Source organism: Amia ocellicauda, chromosome 4, assembly GCF_036373705.1.
Source record: "Amia ocellicauda isolate fAmiCal2 chromosome 4, fAmiCal2.hap1, whole genome shotgun sequence".
NCBI lineage: Eukaryota > Metazoa > Chordata > Actinopteri > Amiiformes > Amiidae > Amia > Amia ocellicauda.
Window position 1 is genome coordinate 20,370,386 of NC_089853.1, and position 19,366 is coordinate 20,389,751.

At 42.4% G+C, this 19,366-nt stretch overlaps 2 protein-coding genes across 5 annotated transcripts in view; one reads left to right on the forward strand and one right to left on the reverse strand.

The window, feature by feature from the left end:
* Positions 1–2,385, reverse strand: part of rnf111 (ring finger protein 111) — a 57,117-nt gene extending 54,732 nt beyond the window's left edge. For both annotated transcript variants that reach the window (XM_066701299.1, XM_066701298.1), the window contains exon 1: positions 1,937–2,385. The gene's annotated coding sequence lies outside the window, so the exon portion shown is untranslated. The remainder of the gene's footprint in view (positions 1–1,936) is intronic.
* A 1,259-nt stretch (positions 2,386–3,644) lies between these two features.
* On the forward strand, positions 3,645–15,811 carry sltm (SAFB-like, transcription modulator). 3 transcript variants are annotated; one of them, XM_066701300.1, is made up of 20 exons: positions 3,645–3,798; positions 4,963–5,050; positions 5,205–5,260; positions 5,653–5,680; positions 7,047–7,515; positions 8,120–8,166; positions 8,688–8,812; positions 9,158–9,307; positions 9,795–9,910; positions 9,992–10,155; positions 11,650–11,750; positions 12,145–12,198; positions 12,333–12,478; positions 12,567–12,732; positions 13,115–13,239; positions 13,380–13,550; positions 13,769–14,098; positions 14,216–14,354; positions 14,667–14,818; positions 15,264–15,811. In XM_066701300.1, the coding sequence occupies exons 1-20, from the start codon at positions 3,664–3,666 to the stop codon at positions 15,370–15,372; spliced, it is 2,871 nt and encodes a 956-aa protein (XP_066557397.1). In that variant the 5' UTR covers positions 3,645–3,663; the 3' UTR covers positions 15,373–15,811. The 3 variants fall into 3 exon arrangements, with proteins under 3 accessions (XP_066557397.1, XP_066557398.1, XP_066557399.1); XM_066701301.1 differs by having other exon boundaries at positions 14,667–15,811; XM_066701302.1 differs by lacking the exon at positions 9,158–9,307.
* The last annotated feature ends 3,555 nt before the right edge of the window (positions 15,812–19,366 follow it).

Here is a 19,366-nt window from a genome sequence, read left to right on the forward strand (position 1 = left end):
AGTAATTAACACGGGACTACCAGCTTCTAGTGCAGGTTAGGCATTAAACATGACACAGAGAATCTCTCAACGGTGGGGACGGTGCATAAAGACGTAACAAGCTTGTTTGTTACCTTCTCTTTCCACAGGTATGTTTCTAGTCTTTTGTGAAATCAGTATTTCCAGATAGATGTGCACTCGACAACACTCGTAACAAAGTTAATGCACAGGAACCAGTCTTCTCAAGCTCAGGCAAGCTCTGCAGCAGAAACACAGCTGAGAACGGAAACTTACACCAATACTAACAAGTGAACTGCAACTCATTTCACCTACAGTTACTCTGGTTCTACATTGGGTGTGAAGTGCACTTTATATCCGACATCTGAAGATTGTGTTGTTTTGTAGAGATACAGTTAAGGTAGTTGCTGTAGGGTGCAGGAACAGAGGGAATGAATACCTGCCAGCACCGAAAATAGAACTAAATCTTAGCAGATTATGTTGGAAACGCAGCACTGGAACTCAGGCTGGCTGGTACATTCTGTAAACAAAAGCCCTGGTTTATGATATGACGTTTCATATAGCGAGGTATAATATCATAAGACGTGGAACATCAGAAGACCTTCAAACTAAGTACAAAATAAAAGCTTTCCATGTTAAAATACAGTAATTACAAAAACGTTATAACAAGCAGATCAAACACACAGCTAAAATCACACAGGTATTCTGATTATAGCATGCTAAGTATTAGCACTGATAGACAATTAAAACTTCATGTCAGGGTTTAGTGCTCTTTGCCTGTTTACATTACACTGTTGGCAGTTTACTACTGAGTCCTAGCCAATGTAAAAGGTGTTTACATTCTCAAAAAACATTCCCAATATCGTGCGAGCAAGGGAAAAATGTCTCTACAATAGCAATTCTCACAGAAGCTGCACAATCTGCCTTTGATTTAATTGATTTGAATCTGAAAACGTAGACAATACAACTTTGGTTGTTAAAATATGAAAGGCCATAATAATTCGGTACTTTCAACACACAGCAGTGAAATTATGCTGAAAGCTTCCGGTTACTGTAATTGATGGCTCAACATTACATTTAAAATGCGATCAAATACGATTATTCTGGCTGTCTGCGAACATTATATTTCACACTACGCTGCAAAACGCTCATCTCTGTCGGCATCTAGATCACTGATGGGAAAGACGAGGCCCTAACGTGGACAAAGTGAAACAGCTTCGGAGGCCACGAAGTCCAGAGACAAAGTGAGCTGCAGACAGACACTGGATTACAGATTATATTCAAACTCTAAAATAACGAGATATACATTTGTCAGACCCTGTACTGAACCCAACAACCAAAAACAACACTACTGGCTGTAGTCCTAGTGAAGCAGTTGCTTGATCAAGCGGATTCTCTAGTTAGCGCCTCAACTAAGACTAGTTTAGCGATAACTAACTGCTAGCTACTAACTAGGAATACACAGATACTGAGCTTGGTTCAACGTAGGGAAGGCTGCTAAATCAATTAACCCCGAAATGAGCATTTAAGGCGCTATACAGCATGCATAAGTGCACAATTCAGCAACGCCACATTGAGCAAATGAAAACAAAAACCCTACGCTAAGCTTAGCCCAGAATCCCATCTGTCAGTGTCAATATAGCCATTACCGAAAAACGTATGTACGTACTTGGATAGAAAACATACAGGAAATAAAAATACAGAAAGGGGAAGGATGTGGGTGTTTATAACGAAATAAATTATCTGCTTTTGCCTCTAGGTCGAGCTTACTTTTTTTTTTTTTCCTGTTTAGTCAATACTAGTTCTACATTCCTCGCCGCCCTTCACCATTTTCCCTATATACTGAAATCAGAAGCCATTGGGATTAGCATTCATATCCGAAATCACCCTGATCACACAACTAGCTCACCACTCACGCAAAGAATGACAAAATACATACCTATCGGTCTCTGAAGGCCCCGAACTCAGCAGTGTTGTCGGGCAGAGATCTTCCGAGGAATTGCTGCAGCAAAAGAGCCAGAAATGAGGGCAGTCACTGGAAGTAAAAAACGAAGAAAACCGTGGTACGTCAGCGGCGCCGGGTTGTGAAAGTGACAACACTAACCCAACAACAGCCCCAAAAGGCCCGATACAGTATACAGATCGGGGGAGGGGGGGGAGCGAGCGAGTACGAAAGGAGGAGGAGGGGAGAGTCTAATTAAAATCGCCTTTTTTTCTCCTTCAATCGTTCAGCCTCGGCCATCCACTGATACGAGGCTTCATTTAGGGCTCAGAGGAAGGGAAAAACTCCTTTCGAGCGAAACCACTCGTCCCTTTCCTGCCTCGCTGTATCTCGCTGTTGTTTATCCAGCCAGAGCTGTTCTCCGGAGCTGCGCTGGCCTGATCTGTTTTCTGCAAATCCCCCAGAGCCTCGCTTCCGCGGGGGACGCTTTACGACACTTCCCGACAATACGCAGGCTGTTGACGGCGTTAATGTACAATAATGGGGGAGAGGTCTGCCAAACGAGAGACACCGTGCCGACTAGTGGTTGTTTATCGCCAACGAAGGTAGATAAAGCAAGTAAAATAATCATCATCATCATAATAATACAGTAGTGAATAAGCATTTAGCTGTTATTTAATAACTACGAAATACACAAGTTAAAAACCTATGAAGCGTTATTACATTTCAGAGATCTATTTTTTATTGTGTTTTACTGTTTACTGTGTTGGTGTCATCTGAAAACCACATGCCATTACATTTCAGTTTAGTAGTTGTTATGCTCTGTTTCTTATTGACCACGTAATCATATTGTTTTGTAAGATTTTGTTTTGCGACCCGGGCCATAGACTTAACAACACACAATAAAACACACCAACCTAGTAAATAAACACCCAAACAACCACAGCCCAGGAGGCGTGACAGCTAGTAAAAACATTGAAAGGCTTCATTTCGATGCTGTTAACGTACCCTCCCCCCTCCCCAGACACAGCACAATCTGTATGCAGATACAAATGAAATCCCACATATCTTTAGTGATGCTTATAAGGACATGAGGGACATAGCAATGTATGATCTTTTGTACTACACACGCAGTGCATATATACATATATAGTTTTAAATGTATCAAAGTATTTTTATTTTCTTGAGGTTCAGTACTGTGTCTGGGATTTAAGTATAGGCCTAATAATACAAATTCGCGGATTGCGGTATAAATACCACTACTAGAGCTATGACGAAGGCGTTTTACTTCCATTTTCTTTCTGTATGTATGTATTCAGAAATATCAGGTAGGCTATATAAACCTAATGAAATCTAACATGTAGCCTAACGAAAAGTATTTAGATAAGGAGATATTGCATTTGGGACAAACTACCTACATCTACCTATTTTCGTCGATCTGATTCACAGGAGTTCCCCCCCAATTTATCACCAACGTGTGCTCTTTGATTGAACTAACTATGAGCCGAGACTTCAATGCTATAACCCGTGTTGTGTTCTTACATTCCTAAACTACAGTGAGATCAAGAGCAGGGCTTTTCGTTTCAAAGCTTGGGCTACATCTTACGTTAAACAACAATAACGTAGTGCGTCATCACGCTGCACGTAATTATCGCATCCGGGACCTTTCGGAGTTTCCATAATACCTTTTTCTATTACTCGCCCAGTTCATTCAGCGTTGCAAAATGGCGTCGGCAGCCATCCTTACGGAGACCAAGAAGCTTACAGATTTGCGCGTTATAGATCTGAAAACCGAGTTGAAGCGGAGGAACCTGGATGTAACGGGGGTAAAAAACGTGCTGATCGCAAGATTGAAGCAGGTATGCCAGTTTGGTGACTAACACGCACAGATATAGGGTTTACGCAGAGGAGGCCTGTTTTCTCCATGCAGTCCCAGGTGCTAGAATATATATTTTTAATATTGACGCATTTCAGAAATGCATGGTATTTCAAACTGAATTTATTAACCGGCAGTGTATGCAATGTCGCTCTGTGTGAGTATTACATAATTTAATACATCGGGAATCACAAAGGACTGCTAAAAACATGTTTTAACTTGATGCATCAGGAAATGAGCAGGCGTGCTGAAATTAAACCAATGAACAGCAGCAGATGTAATGTACAGTGTAAACTATTCCTGAGACTCCCAACACTGTGCTGCTATATATTACAACACATTGCATTTTGCTCACTAACCCTTCCGTCACCCCTAAACGGAAAATGTGTACCATGAAGTAAAAACAACCTGATTTTGCTGTGTAGCTGTTACTCCTGGAACAAAACCTGGACCTGACCCTACTTCTAACATTTACACAACAGTTCTGGGTTTCTTGTACTAAATAATGCTTATTAAAGTGTCCTGTGTGGCGGGGGCTGTCTAGATTCAAGCTGAAACTTTTTTGCAGGAAATCGAGCACTACTGTTAGTTATGTAAACTTATTTAATAGTCACTACTTAGTCGCAAGCTACAAAAAAGAAGAGAGGTGGTTTTGCACCCATCTCTACTGCAAACGAATGCACTCCTGTTTCAAAACCTCAGCCACTTTCACTCTTGAATGAGGCGAGATGATCCAGCTAGCGGGACATCCACGCATCAACGAGCTGCTGAAACGAGGCAGGGCGAACGGGGGGTTTAAGGCTAGATTGGCTGCAGGAGTGGTGGGTTTGGGTGCAGTATGTCTTGGTGTTTTTAAGAATGCACACCGGATTGGATCAGCCTGAGGAGCCTATTTAAAACTATCACGAAAGAGCATTTTGCAGCAACGACGCTATTTCAAACTACCGATTACCTTGCACAATCCGATGGGCCTCTATCTGATCAGATCATCCTATTAAAGCTTCAGTAGATTAAAGTTGTTGGTGGACTCGCCAACAACAGCAAGTCACTGAGATATGGAAGGTGCCCTTGTGTCCTTTCTGTTGTCGTTGTGGGGGTCGTCCGTCTGCTTTGTAACCATCATTGAATTGGTGCATTTTATTTGCAGGCGATCGAAGAGGAAGGCGGAGATTCCGATAACATTGAGATTTCGCTGTCGTCGGACACACCCACCAGGAAAAATGCCAAATCAAAAGGTACCGTAGTATTTACCCACCAGATACTGCATAGATTCAATGTGTAGTTTTGAATCTTTTCAGGATGCATAGAATGTCTATGCTTACAATTACTTAAAAACTAAATACTTCTAATAATAATGTAAAGGTTTAAATCTGATTATTGGTTGTATAGGAAAGAAACCAGATACAGACACGGACACAACACTGGAGGAAGAGTCTTATTCCAAGGTGAGTGTTGCTGTTCACCTGCTGTCCTAGAACAACATGATGCTCTACAGTTATACAGTGGGGCAAAATCGTGTGCAAGATACAGTTAGTAATGGTAAATGAGGTGCAGGTTAGCTATTTGGTATTGTTAGTTAATTTCTTTAAAGTTTCGTGATAAAGTACAGGAATGTGTGTAGTTCAGTTTTCTCACTATTGCTTTTAGCTTAATGGAAATCTTATGGTAACTTAATATAGATTTTAATAGTGGTCTGTTAGCTTCAGTATAAAGTTCACCAAACTCACAAACATTTAAGCTTATATAAAGTATATATTGGTATGTTGATGACTTGTTTTTATTTTTAATTTAGCCATTAGCAATAATGTTGTAATGCCCATTTCTTTGTTTCTTTTAGGAAGTGGAAGATGAAGATGTCGAAAAAGGTACGTTTGTTCCAGACTCCTATTGGAGTGCATTTTCAGGTTTATTTTTTTTCCAGGTGACGCACTGTGACTGAAGGCTGGAAAACCATTACACTCACCTTAACACTTTTTGTTTCAGTCTCTAATGGATAAGTTCTCTGTTCACAATGCTTCTCCCCCGCGAGGATTGCACAGGGAGCCTACAAACCTGGGAATTCACATTTAGGATTGGCCTTCACTTGGAGGAGACTGATTGGAAGCTTGCATGCAATGTTTGTTCAACGGCAGCTTAAGTTTTGAACTGCATTTTCAGACATAAGGACGGAATGAGGCAGGAAAAAAAGAGAATGACGACAATTAAAACACATTAAGACACCAGGAAATGCAACCAGACTTGTAAGAAGTGTTTAAACTGCCATGGGAAAATTTAGGGGACTTATTTAATCCATTACGGACAGGAGTATTGGCCTGGACAGCTGAAGTTCTCTTCACTTGACCAAGGAACTGCCCGGACAAGAACGAGTGACTGAAAAGGGAAGGATAAAGTCAGTGCCTGTGACTTTGACGGACGAGAGCTGAAAGTATCTGCCCGCTGGACTGCCTTGAGCAGAAGTTACGGTCTGACTGTGCTTTGTGCACCAACAATGGACATGGACCCCTCATCACTGTAAAAGCTGGATCGTCCATATGGAAGGGGGAACTGGCTTCCTACATTCAGGCCTTGGCTTTTGGAATTTCCATGGGAGCTTTCAAAACAAGGACTGGACAGTTGCGTTTCTGGATCTTGCTTTTTAACCCTTTTCTGCTTGCAAGACGGGGAAACCTTTGAAGATCGGTGGAAGATGAGGGCGGATGTGGCCACAGGCTGGATTTGAAATGGAAGCCTGGGACAAAAACTGCCACAAGATGAGACGTTTAAAAAAAAAAAAAATAATAATAATAATAATAATCTTGGAAGAATGATGTTGCCACTGAGGCCTGGAAAACAGAAGCAGATGGGTCTGAGGACTACTTTGACTCTTTATTTTACTTATTTGCCGCTACATGAGGATTGATCACTGAAGGATTGGAGCACCACTCACAAGGAAGAACCTAAGGATTGCGTGTACATCGGTTTCAGGAATGTGATGATAAAAATACTGGTGTTTTTTTTTCTTTTTAAAGAGATGGCATGAAGATGGTTCAGTCACACCCATTTTTTTTCTTTCAATGGGGAATGTATGTTTGTTGTGCACCTTGTGCTTTTCTAACCTTCAATGAGCGCTAACACTAAAATTTGCTTTCTATTCTACTTTTTCTAGGTCACTTTAGCACATTAATGTCATGTTAAACCTATGTTTTTTTTTTGTTTTTTTTTTGCCATGTTTATCCTTGTTAAATCCCTCAGATGTAACAGATACTGATGACGGTACTCGTGAAAATTCTAAACCCCTCCCTTCTGAAGATAGCCTTGCAGAGGCTGTACAAGCAGCTGCGAATGACAGTCAAGCCGCTGCATCCACTCAGGAAGTGGAGGATGATAACATTTCCGTCACAATCCAGGCAGAAGATGCCATCACGTTGGATGTTGATGGCGATGACCTCCTGGAAACAGGTAAAAATGTGAAACTTCCAGATTCAGAGGCAAACAAGGGCTGTGACGAGCCAGAGGCCTCTGCCCAGATGAACCAGGAGGAAGACAAGAAAGACGAAGCGAAAGAGAGCCATAAAGATGGTAAGAAAGACGACGGAGTGAAGACTGATTCTGCGAAGAAGGAAAGCAGAGAGGCCTCGAAGAAAGCTGAATTTGGAGACAAAGACAAGGATTCTGGGAAGAAAGGCCCCTCATCTACTGGGGCATCAGGTCAAGCAAAGAGGTTTGTCTTTCTATGTCAGTTCTTAACGATACTGAATCCCAGCATTCACTAAGATCTCTGCATTGTCGGTAGCCTCAAGATCTTTTTATTTTTTTTATTTATATTGGTGTACCTAATCCTGCATTTTGTTATTTTTTTTTTTTTTGAACTTAAGTAATGTATGGCAGAAACCAGGAGATGCAAGCCTCTGTTTACTGTCAAGTTCCCAGCACTTTTATTGCCTTTTCCCATGCTGAGTTATAAACGAGGGTAAAAATAGTCCCCGAGATGTCAGAGTTTTTCAAAATCATAAGAAAATTCACAATGAAGTCAAGTCCCACTCCTGAAGAATGCAATTTGTCCAGGGAATAAAATTGGCAGAAAATGTGTTCCGTCACCCACCTGTGGAAAAGCAATGAAAGACGCCATTTTGGAAGTTTTGTTCACGTGCGAGCTTTGCCAGTCATGATGATTTTTTTTAAGGCCCCAAAGCCAGAGTTTCTTATCACGAGGTTGTTGTTCTTTGTTCTTTGTTTTTTGTTCGTGTGCAGTGCGCTCAGGTAGTTTGTGTGTTCATTTTACTTTTTTGTTTTTTTGTTTTTTGTTGCAATGTTTTGCATTGTAGTTCTTCAAAGGACAAAGATGGAAAAACTGCTGCCAAGGATGAAAAAGGTAAAGGCTCATTTCCTATGTATTAGTTTTACATTTACAATTCAAATACCATGGTTATTTGAATACAATTCAACCTACACAGTGCAGTACTCTTATACAAACACTTTCACCACAGGTAGGGCTGTGGGAAGCAAAAGACTATTTATAGTACCTTTTCTCTTTGTCACTTTTGCTCACCTGGTGTCCTGTCCAGTTAGCCTTCAGTGCTGTTCACAGCCTGTAATCTCAAACCATCTCTGGGAGTTCTCCTCTCCCAGGAGCTCTGCCATCTAAGCACTAGCTGCTTTCATATACAGAAAGCATCTTCTAACTCGGACCCTTTTTCTGTAATGCAGTGCATGTGGCAATGGCTCATGCAGAACGCTGCCATTTAAAACATGGGTACTAAGGCTCTGTGGGGTGGGGACACACACCTGGATGTTGTCACTGTATCTTGTTTGCTCGTGGGGCTTGCTGTCCTGAGCAGGACTCCATAGCTTTGTGTTGTTGAGAGACTGACGTGCGGGTTGCCTGATGTTTAGGAGGCACGAGCAGTGGTGGCAGCAGTGGGAGCACTGGTAGCTCATCCCGCAACCTGTGGGTGAGCGGCCTGTCGTCGAACACAAAGGCGGCCGACCTGAAAAATCTGTTTGGGAAGTATGGGAAGGTAGGATGATGGTGAATTTTACGTTGGGCAAATGGACTGAGGAGCTGTGCATGCAAGCAAGCAGCGTTTGGCCATAAAAAAATAATCAATCTGCTGGGGTGTTCAGTGGGAATAGAGTATATAAGCTTAATATAAATCAAAGGTTTGAATTGCTAACATTCACTTGGGTATCAGGCAAGATTTGGCCTCTGATTTTCCAAACTAGTGTTGGCTTGTAATGGTGCATAATAGCAGTTTGCATTGAAATCCAGTATTGTAGCATGCTCCTTACATTGATTATAATATGCTGTAAATCTTTCCCTTTTCTCTCTTCCTAATGTTGAGTGTGACCACTTTTTGTTTTAGGTCTTTAGCGCAAAAGTAGTGACTAATGCGCGCAGTCCTGGAGCTAAGTGCTACGGATTGGTTACAATGTCCTCTAGTGCCGAAGTGGCTCGTTGCATCTCTCACCTTGATCGTACCGAACTGCATGGACAGCAGATTTCTGTTGAAAGGGTAATCCTGCTCATTCTATATTGCCTCCTCGTCCATTAGAGGTCCGACAGAGGGCACAAACGAGCGAGAATCCTCTGAATTCTAAGCCATGATTTCATAGATGCATTCTGCATGGAAACTTCGATTTTAAAATAAATCATCACAGAACAGCTTCAGCTTAAGGCACACATTGCCTTTGCCTGAGTTTGTATCAGTCCGAGTGGTATGGTTTGTCAGCTTCAGGTTTTTCTGGCTTACATTTCTGGCTTTTCTGCTGTGTAAATTACCACTGCACTACAGCTATTATGGAGCTACAAAGTTCTTTATTTGTTCTTGTAATAAAATAATAAAACATGAATAATTTGTGATGCTATAAGGATGTATAATATTGGGAAAGGCAAATGCATTTGTTCATTTATTAAAAATACTTTTTTAGATCCTTACCTAGGTCATGCCAAAAATTAAAGAATACAACTAATCTTGAGTGACATTTTATTATCATCTTCAGGTCAAAAGTGATCCGTTCAAAAAGGAATTTTCTAAAAAGGAAGGTGAAGAGAAAATGTGTTCCAGCAAGACATCGGGAGAAAAGAGGACCATGACTGGGGTCAAAGCACCAAGCAAGTAAGCCAGCATGTTGTACTTTTGTCTCTGCTGAAGGTCAATAGTATGGCAGAGACTTTACACATTTTTTTGTTTCCTAAGAACTCCAGTATCTTCCAAGAAAGAAGAAAAGAAATCTGAGAAACCATCTGATAAAGAGAGCAAGGAAGCATCCAAGAAACAAGAGTCTAAAAGTGTGAAGACAGACACCACCACATCGGGGTCCAGTCAAGATTCTTCCAAAAAGGACGACAAGAAGCATGGCCGTGAGTGTGAGCGCCTGTTCTGGGCCCGGGGCTGATGCGTGAGGCAGATGGTGGTGTGGCTTCCTCCTTTAGTCTCATTTTACTGATGTGACTTAATTTATTTACTTCAGTGTCATGAAGCACATATTAGCAACACCAGGGTTTTTCCTGGCTCAGAATAGGCCTTTGGGGGGTGACTACGCACGACAGTAATCGGTCCATGTACAGTAAAGGCAATACGTTACCTTATGACAGAATCCTATGCGTTTTCTTGTTATTTCTGACCATTTGATAGATGATAGAGGAGAGGGGTGTGCGGTTGGGAGAGGGGAGGCAGTCAGTTGCAGAGGTCACATCCTGCTTCAGAGCATTTCACCCTCCTCTTTTTATTAACTAAATTAATGGATCTGACAAGGCCATGGTAGTATGTTAGACTACAAACAACTAGAATAACTATATACAAGTAAAGAAGAATACTAAACAGAAACAGAATTCCAAACATCTGGCTTTTGAATATTGTCACTTTAGGCATTACATAGACACAGGCTATTCTTATTACAAGAGCTCCTGTCAATGTTGATGCAGTAACTCATCCCAGCCACCACACTGCCATGGCTTTTTATTCTAGCACTGTCAGTGGCTGTCATAGTGCTGTACACGGACTCAGCAGCTATGATTTGTTTCTGAAGGGTAAGGCGTTTTATTTTTTGTGTCCGATTCCATTTTTCTACTTCGTCTTTGGTTTTCTTGCTGTATTGCGTCTTTCTGCTCTGTCTGGGAATCGCGTCTCTTCTGCTTTCTGTATGTGCGGTCTCGGAGCTCTGATACAAACATACAGTTGAGCGCAGCCCAGCCTGCTCGAATATGGGTGTGTCTGGTATCATTGGAAAGCTACAGCCCTGCCCTGTAAGAATATGACAGATCCGTTGGCCAATGAGGTACAGGATTTGGGTAACGGGGCCTGGAATGAGGCCCCCCTCTCCCCTCTGGGTCGTCATCGAAAAAAACACGCGTGTTTCTTTAAGCGCTGGTATCTCAGCACTGCATATACGGAAATGGCTGTAACTAGGCTCATTTGAAAGCTAAAGACCTGCGGTTTTCGGGAGTGGCAGCGTTGAGCACCTATGGGAGACAGGATTAGAGTAATATGATGTAGAATGCTTGTCCCGCCCCCGGGACGATTTGCAAAGGGCGGACCTTAAACGCATTCGGAGAGGATTTGAAATGCAATTTTTTTTTTTTTTTTTTTTAATCAAATCTTATAATTTTGGCGTTGGTGATTTTTCTTTGGTGCTCGCTAAAACCTCTTTGGGGGGTGCCAAAAATTCCTCTGCAGGAAAAACCCTTTGTTAGAAAAACTATTTGGTTCTAATTTCAGAAGATAGGTTTGTTGAGACGGGGGACGTTATACACAATTGTGGGGGGAGCAAGGCGGGCAGATTCCCTGGCGTTTGGGTCAGTCTGCTCTGCGGTGGGCAGGAGATGGGAGTTAACTCTTCTTTCTCCATTTCTCAGGCACCAAAAGCCCCGGCAAGATGGTGGTGATCGATCAAACGAAAACGGACCCCGGCTTCAGTAAAATGAGACCGCCGCTGAGACGAGGGAGGTTTGATAAGGTATGGCAGAACAACCTGTCGGCTTTTCTTTTGTAAACTCTTATGTTTTCCCCATGAAGGACTAGATTTCCTCCAGCTCGGGTTCTCTAGTATGATGTGTGCAAAACCAAGATCATAAGAGGTGATGTACAGGAAGTAGGCCTATGTACATAGACCCCCAGTGATGGAAAGAATGTTTTTGTTTTTCTTTCAGATTCATTTTTTTTTTCTTTAACCCTTGTCTTGGTGTATTAAACACACCCTTTGAAAACAAACATTTGGAACCTGAAGGCTCTTTCAAAACCTTCTGCATATTTGACTCTGGTTGATTCTTGTCTTTAAACAGTTGCTTTTTAAAAATGTTTTATTGTTTTGTGGGGTAATGTTCCAGTTTTCTTTCTCTTCGGTTTCTAAGGTTTTCCCAAACACGATGCCACGTCGCCCCAGGTGGTTCATTCCTCCTGAAGAGGTCTGTTAGCCCGTGCAATCTACTACTACTTAAACTCTGCTCTGTGTTAGTCTTGCCACCCCCTTCCACCTATCTGTTTTGACGTTTCAGAAGTAGTGCCATCCTACAGCAGACTCCCCCTTTTCTATTTGCAGATGGAAATGTTAAGGAACAAAGGGAGGATCTTACCGAACAAAGGAGGGAAGAAAGACATCTTGCCCTTTGAGAAGATGAAGGAGCAGCGAATGCGGGAGAGGCTCGTCCGGTTGGAGCGTGTCCGGCGGGCGATTGAGCTGCGGAGGTGTGTAGGGGCCATGCATGAAAACACCCGGGACTTTTTTTTTTTTTTTTTTTTAATAAACTGGTGTCCGTCTGCATGCCTTCCTCAGACGGCGCGAGATTGCGGAGCGAGAACGAATCCACCTCCTCCGAGAGAGGGAGGAGCGGGAGCACTTGCAGCGGGAGCGAGAGCGGCTGGAGATTGAGAGGCAGAAGTTGGAGAGGGAACGGATGGAGAGAGAGCGGCTGGAGAGGGAGCGGATACGTATCGAGCAGGTGTGCAGACAGCTTTACACTTCATAGTGCAGCCAGGGACTCTCTCTACTCCATAATCCCTGGGTTTCTAGCATACCATAGCGTTGTTTTGAGGACAATTTATATGAAGGCTGTATAATCAAATGAAAGATCTATGGCCTGTAGTGAAAGAAACAGAGTACACAGTACATTACATTACATTATTTGTCATTTAGCAGACGCTCTTATCCAGGGTGACTTAATTTGTACCCATTTATACAGCTGGGCATTTTACTGGAGCAATGTAAGTGAAGTACCTTGCTCAAGGGTACAACAGCACTGCCCCACCTGGGGCAGTAGAGTGATCTGTAGGAGCAGAAGGATGAGTTTTGTTCTTGGCGTAATGTGATGATTGTGCCTGTAGGAACGGCGTAAGGAGGCAGAGTGTATTGTCCGCGAACGGGAAGAACTCCGACGCCAACAAGAGCAGCTTCGTTACGAGCAAGAGAAGAGGAACTCCCTGAAAAGGACTCGGGATGTAGACCACAGGTGAGAAACACCTGAAGATTACTGTAGATGTTAGAAAGGTTAGCGACCTTTGAGGTTAAAGGTTGAAATGACAGCAGTGTTTTGTGTGGGTGGATTTGTGCCGACTTGCCTAGTTTTAATCGTGTAATCCTTTTTAAAAGGAGAGATGACCCATACTGGAATGGAAACAAGAAACTCCAGACTGACTCCGATGGTCGCCTGAGTCATGGCTCAGACTGCAACCGACCTCCGAGCCGCTTCCATGAGTTCAGCCCCAGAGAGAGGGGCAGGTTCCCTGAGGGCTCTTCAGCGCAGCCCTCCACTTTTGAAAGGTATGAATTCAGCTGTTTCTTCATGCTATTCATGAGCACAAAGCCAGGAATAATAAAAAATAAAAAACTTAAATCCCAAGGCTTGATTTTAAATTAAATACCCTGAGGTATGTGCGTTTCCCTCTGATTTTTAGTGCAGGTGCTCATTAGAATGATAGTGTGTCTGTTGAATGTAAACTTTATTATATTTGCAGTTGACTTACCTATGAATTTCTCAGGCGCAATCGGTTTGACAGTGAGGCAGATGTGAAGAAGCCCCGCCCCCCTGCCCGCAGGGACAGTTCAGGCTTCGACAGGTATCCCAAGAACTACGACGGCGCTAGGAGGCCCGAGCAGCCGCGCGCAGAGATCCGAGACACGGACCGCAGAGAGATCAGGGACCGGGATGAGAGGAGGACGGTCACCATTCCAGAGGGGCCCACGGGCAGCCGGGGGATTCCTGACCGGGCCAGGATCGAGGAGCTGTCACACAGCCGCTCTGCCCGCCACTCTGGGCACGGGGGCTGGAAGGCGGAAGGAGGGCTGGCAGCCAGCAAAGCAGACATGCGGTACGTGTGTGGGACCAGAAGCTGGTACTGAGCCAAGTTTGGTATACAGGGTGCAGTATGATGATATATATATATATATATATAATTTTTTTTTTCCTCCCCCCTGGGACTCTGCAGAGGAGCAGTGCGGATGCGAGCGGAGAGGTCGGGCAGGGAGGGCCCTGGGTCCAGCCTGCGAGGGGCTCCCTCGGCCAGCCGCGGACGATCCAGCTTCAGCAGCAGGGAAGGGGGCCGAGCCATGATGATGGGGGAGCAGGTGAGCATGGCAGTGTGCCCTTGGCTTCGTTTAACATAGGTCGACGAACACTTGAATCTTTTAAGTTATGTTCCTGAGATCGCAGCTGGAAAGAGAAGCAGAAATACACTGATGGTACTGTGGCTGTCGAGAGGTAGGGCAGCTGGAAAGCCTGATCTGCAGTATAGTAAAAAAAAAAACAAATACAAATCATAATGGTTAACAAAAGCCTGCAAACGGCAACCTTCCCCTTGACAAAATGGGCTGGTTGTAATGTTCTTCTGGATTCCTGGTATTCATGCTTTTCCTGTTTTCTTTTTCCCCTCCCCCCAGCATTTTAGCGAGGGGAGGCAAGTGGTGGTAGAGCGGCACAGCCGAGACCAGGGCCCGAGGAAAGACTGGCATGGCCCGGGCTCACCGAGCACTGGCTTCCCTGACACCCACAGACTGGGGCACAGCCGGAGCATCATGGCCCAGCACTCGAGGTACGAGCCGCAGAGGCGCTGAACAGTCCCGCCCGCCTCTGTGCTCCCTCTGTCACCGCTCTGCCCCATCTGCTGCTCATTGTAAACCAATGGCCTACCTTACCTTTTGTAAATTAATGAAAATGCCCTCCTTGAGCCCGATTTAGAGTTACAACCGCATGTCTGAGCCACGTCGGAATCGCGTCCTAATAAAGCCCATATTAAAAACGTAGGTCTGTGAACGCCAGTCAGCTGGTGGAGTAAAGCAGCAGTCTTGAACGCTGGTGTCAGCAGTTTGACTTCATTTCAGTGATCTCATTGCTCAAGTATAGTTTTATACAGTTTTAGCAGAGTGAATGTTGCTGGGTTTTTTTTTTTTTTTGGTTTTATTTATTTTTTTCTTCCTTTGAAAACCTGAGGTCAGCCTTGCTGGATGTTATTTTAAAAGCTTATCTTGTTTTCATAGCCATTCTTCACCAGGGATGAACCGAATAGTACAGATTACCAACAGTTCCCTCTCGGGAGGAAGTGGGACAGGATTCAAGCCTTTTAAAGGAGCTCCAAGAAGATTCTAACTTCTGTGCTCGTGACATCTGCCAGAGCAATGGGAAGTCTTCGTAAAACTTCCAAGATTAAACTTTCTTTACATCAATCTTTTTTATATTAAGAATTTTATTTTTTTGTTGGAATTTTTGGGTAGATTCCCCCCCCTCCCCCCCTCCTTGGCTGGATTTTCCTATGGCACAAAAGTGAAGTAGTGTTTACCAACAGTTTGATGTGATCAAAGTATGAACCCATGTTCATGCACATACATGTTATAACATCTGTTCAAATAATGTACAGCTTTAGTTTTTATTTGTAATGAAGTTTCATATATATGGTTTCAAAGATTGCCTTTTGTCCTTTAAAAAAAAAAAAAAGTACTCTTGTACTGTAAAGTGGTTGTGATTACTACAAAATTGCATTCTTTACAATAAATTGTACATTTCATTGTACATTTAGTTTTGTTGTGTATATGTGGTCTGGTTTGTTTATTTGGAAGTAAATAATCATCACATTTGTTCAAGTAACATCACCAGTTCTGGACTGGAAGGTTGAGCAGGGCGGTTAATGATCCAGAATTTATTTCCATCTTCAGCAACAGACTCCTGCAGTCACCTACTCTACCCTCTCAGCCTACATGAAATATAAGATTTGCCACACACAATACTCAAAGCATTACATTTATTACTGAAGCACATCTGTGAGTAAATCAAATTTAATGGCATGATAGGCTGTTTCTCTCCAGAATTACACAAATAAAATACAACTGCATGGAGGTAAAAAGAATGCATCTGGCATCTCATTTGTTTTTCTCTATAGATTTTATTATATAATTGTATAGGGCTAAAATGCCCATTGTCTACTAAGGCATTTTGTTACCAACTAAGATTGCAAATGATGGGGGAAAACATAAATGTGTGAAGAATATTTACATCAACATGGTTTGTAACAGAACAGAAGCTGCACACATTTGGTCACAAGTATTAATTCTGATAAACCTTCTCAAGCACTGTTTTACCCATGATGGACTACTTGCACTTTGTCTCTGCTAAATTAGTTTTACAATCCTATATCCAATGTTATGTACATGAATGCAGCATACGTTTTTGCTGTATTTGTTTTTTGATGCATTGTAGTGGTAGTGCTCATGGGCTAGTGTTATAACAGTTTAGTTTTAAACATGAGGGGCAACAAAACTTTTAGCTTTCCTAATTTTACATTCAATACTAAAGATTAGTTGTATTCACTAAGGAAATGCTTTTAAAAAGAAAAACATATATATAATGTTGGCTAGACCACAATTAACATGCGTTGTTTCCAAGCAAATGCAATTAAATCAACTAGCCATATTTTAAACATTGAGAAATGCGGGGGGAGGCAAATGTGTTACATTCCCACAATCCTAGCCTGCTCAACATCCTTCACTGACAGGGTGCACAGCCCCGTGTGCCTCAACGCCAAATATAAATACTTGGACTCACTGCATCTAAACTGTGAAGCGAATAAAAGACAATCGCAACATACTCCCTCATAGAATGGATTTCTGCTCTGGCCCACTATTTCACCGTTTCTGTGAAGAAGCTGTCTCTGCCGCACTGTTCGTAGATCCTTGCCCTTTCAAAGGACACTTTTATAATTATTCCTAGTGTCAGACACTTGGATAAGATAGAAGGCTGTGGGTCGGAGACTGTTTCCTTTTAGCGTTTAAAATGCATCGCTTGAGTGTCCATCCTGTCGGGCAAACTAAAGCAGGCAGTGCCGCGACTCTTGCAGTAGGCGAGGGTACAGTCCCCTCCTGCTACGAGCCACAGGGCGCACTGCATTGCATTTCTGATAAGGTACCCTCGAGCACAGAAGTACTCTTGCACAACTTTGTATAAAATGAGGTATTTTTTTTCTAGTGCATATCCATGTAACAGTGCAAAAGCATTACAAGGACTAATTTTCAAGGATTGCCTTTTGTAGTTCAACACCTATAATTGTACATTTCCCCCAAATCCTGAATCAGTTCTGCAGGTCTACAGCCCTCTTCCACTGATAGCCACAACCCTGCACATCAATATTGAAAGAGGACAGGGCTACAAGACACAAAATCTCTGAAGGATAATAAAACCCCAGGTTACAATTGTTTTTAATCTATAGGTAAAACAGCAATCTAATGAACAGTACCTGAAAAGCTGTATTCTGATACACAGATCTATTGTACAACACCAATTTCAGTCAATCCTACATTGTTTTTGCTCAGTAACATCAATCTCAACCTACTGATCTGATACAGAACACAGAGCCATACCTTCTTAGTATAGCTAATATAAATAAACTGGAATGTCCCTTTTGCTTTTTGTAATTTTGAGTATTGGGAGATACATGAATTTTAAGTGAAACTGAAGTCATGCATTCTGTTAGATGTTAAGAATATTTAGTGTTACTTCACAACTTTGTTACTCGATCTAAAGTCACAGTAAATACTCACATATATACAATAAGTGTCCAGAATCCACATTGTCCAGGCTCGAGTTCTGTATAGCCTGTGAAAAATATTATTTGGCAGTTTCTTTGTGAACATCTATATATTACAAGGTATTTTAACCAATGCACATTTTCATGATCAGCTGACCATCCTAAGTATTAACCACAGCTAACGCCAGAGCTCTCAAAAGTCACAATAGGGGCCTACACGCTACTCATCAAATTAGAATGCCATTAAGTGATTCATTACTAGATTTTCTAAATACATGATATATATGTATGTGCATTTGTTCAAGGGAAATTAAGTTCCCTTTAAAACACAAAGCTCCCAAATTCACAAGAAATTCGCAATGATTAATATATAAAAGTTGATTATCTTTTAGTATATTCAGACTATAAAAACGGAGCATAAATGCATCAGTACACTTTTTAGGTGTTCAGCAAGTTCCATCCTTGCAAAATCCTTGTTGCTTACATTATCTGACCAGGTACATGTGGCCTTATCCCCACTATAGTCTGCAGTCCTTTGAAACTCGAAGCCATCACTACGTTTGTAATATTCAATTGCAAGTACAAAAAGAAACAGTCATTAAGCTGTGACGCTAACACTGTAACATTGTAACATGGTATACAAATGCAAACATGCATCCTACATGAACCAACATACAATATGCAAGCCTCTGCACAAAACAATGAAAATCAACAAACATGAACAAAGAGATTTCTTCTCTCTCGTTTTTTCTTCAACTCCACCTCTGTAGTGTGCAGCCAAAGGAGGAACACGTTTCTCTACTGAAGATGCTGCATCAAGTACGCATGGAGCGGAAGGTCGCTAATTGGTACATCCCTTCTGGAAAGGCCTGAGACGTGGCTGTACTTCGGATGTTTAAGTTGAAATCTACAGATTGTCCTTTAAGCAGATTATACTTTTTTCTTCTCAACAAAGAAAAAAAAAAAAAAAATCTGGTTATTCTGTAAGGCTTTCCGTTTCTTTTTTGCACACACACACACACACACACACACACACACACACACACACACACACACACACACACACACACACACACACACACACACACACACACACACCACACACACACACACACACACACAGTAAATTAGGCGTCAAGGGATTACTACACTTTACACAGTTTAAATAAATACAGTGCTCAATACAAAAGTCACAAGAAGATAACATCCCTTCAGTGAACCACTACTGTGAGTTCCCTTAGTGCGGCTGAGTGCTAGGGCAACATGTTAAAAATGTTTTCGCGTAAGTAAAGGCATTTTAGTTGGAATGTATACATTGAGAATATTCGTTCTCAGAAAGTGGCAGTACCATTAAGATCAAGGGAGACAGCAAACCCTTCAGCTCAGAAGTTGCTTTGTGGTGTGGGTATATGTATCTATAGTATATGTACTTGGGACAACACTAAGGGGGATATTTTTTTCTTCCCCACACAAAGCCATGCTGAGCAGATCAACTGGGCAGGAGGCGAGAATTAAGCAGACGACCCCACCTGGGCATCACAGGAACTGCCGCTCCCCAGCCCCTAT

What these genes read in the sequence shown, in the direction of transcription:
- sltm (XM_066701300.1), top strand. Translation starts at nt 3,664, where the DNA reads ATGGCGTCGGCAGCCATCCTTACGGAGACCAAGAAGCTTACAGATTTG. An exon ending in AGGAAGAGTCTTATTCCAAG is followed by an intron (nt 5,261 to 5,652) that starts GTGAGTGTTGCT and finishes TGTTTCTTTTAG; the next exon opens with GAAGTGGAAGATGAAGATGT. An exon ending in GGTTCATTCCTCCTGAAGAG is followed by an intron (nt 12,199 to 12,332) that starts GTCTGTTAGCCC and finishes TTCTATTTGCAG; the next exon opens with ATGGAAATGTTAAGGAACAA.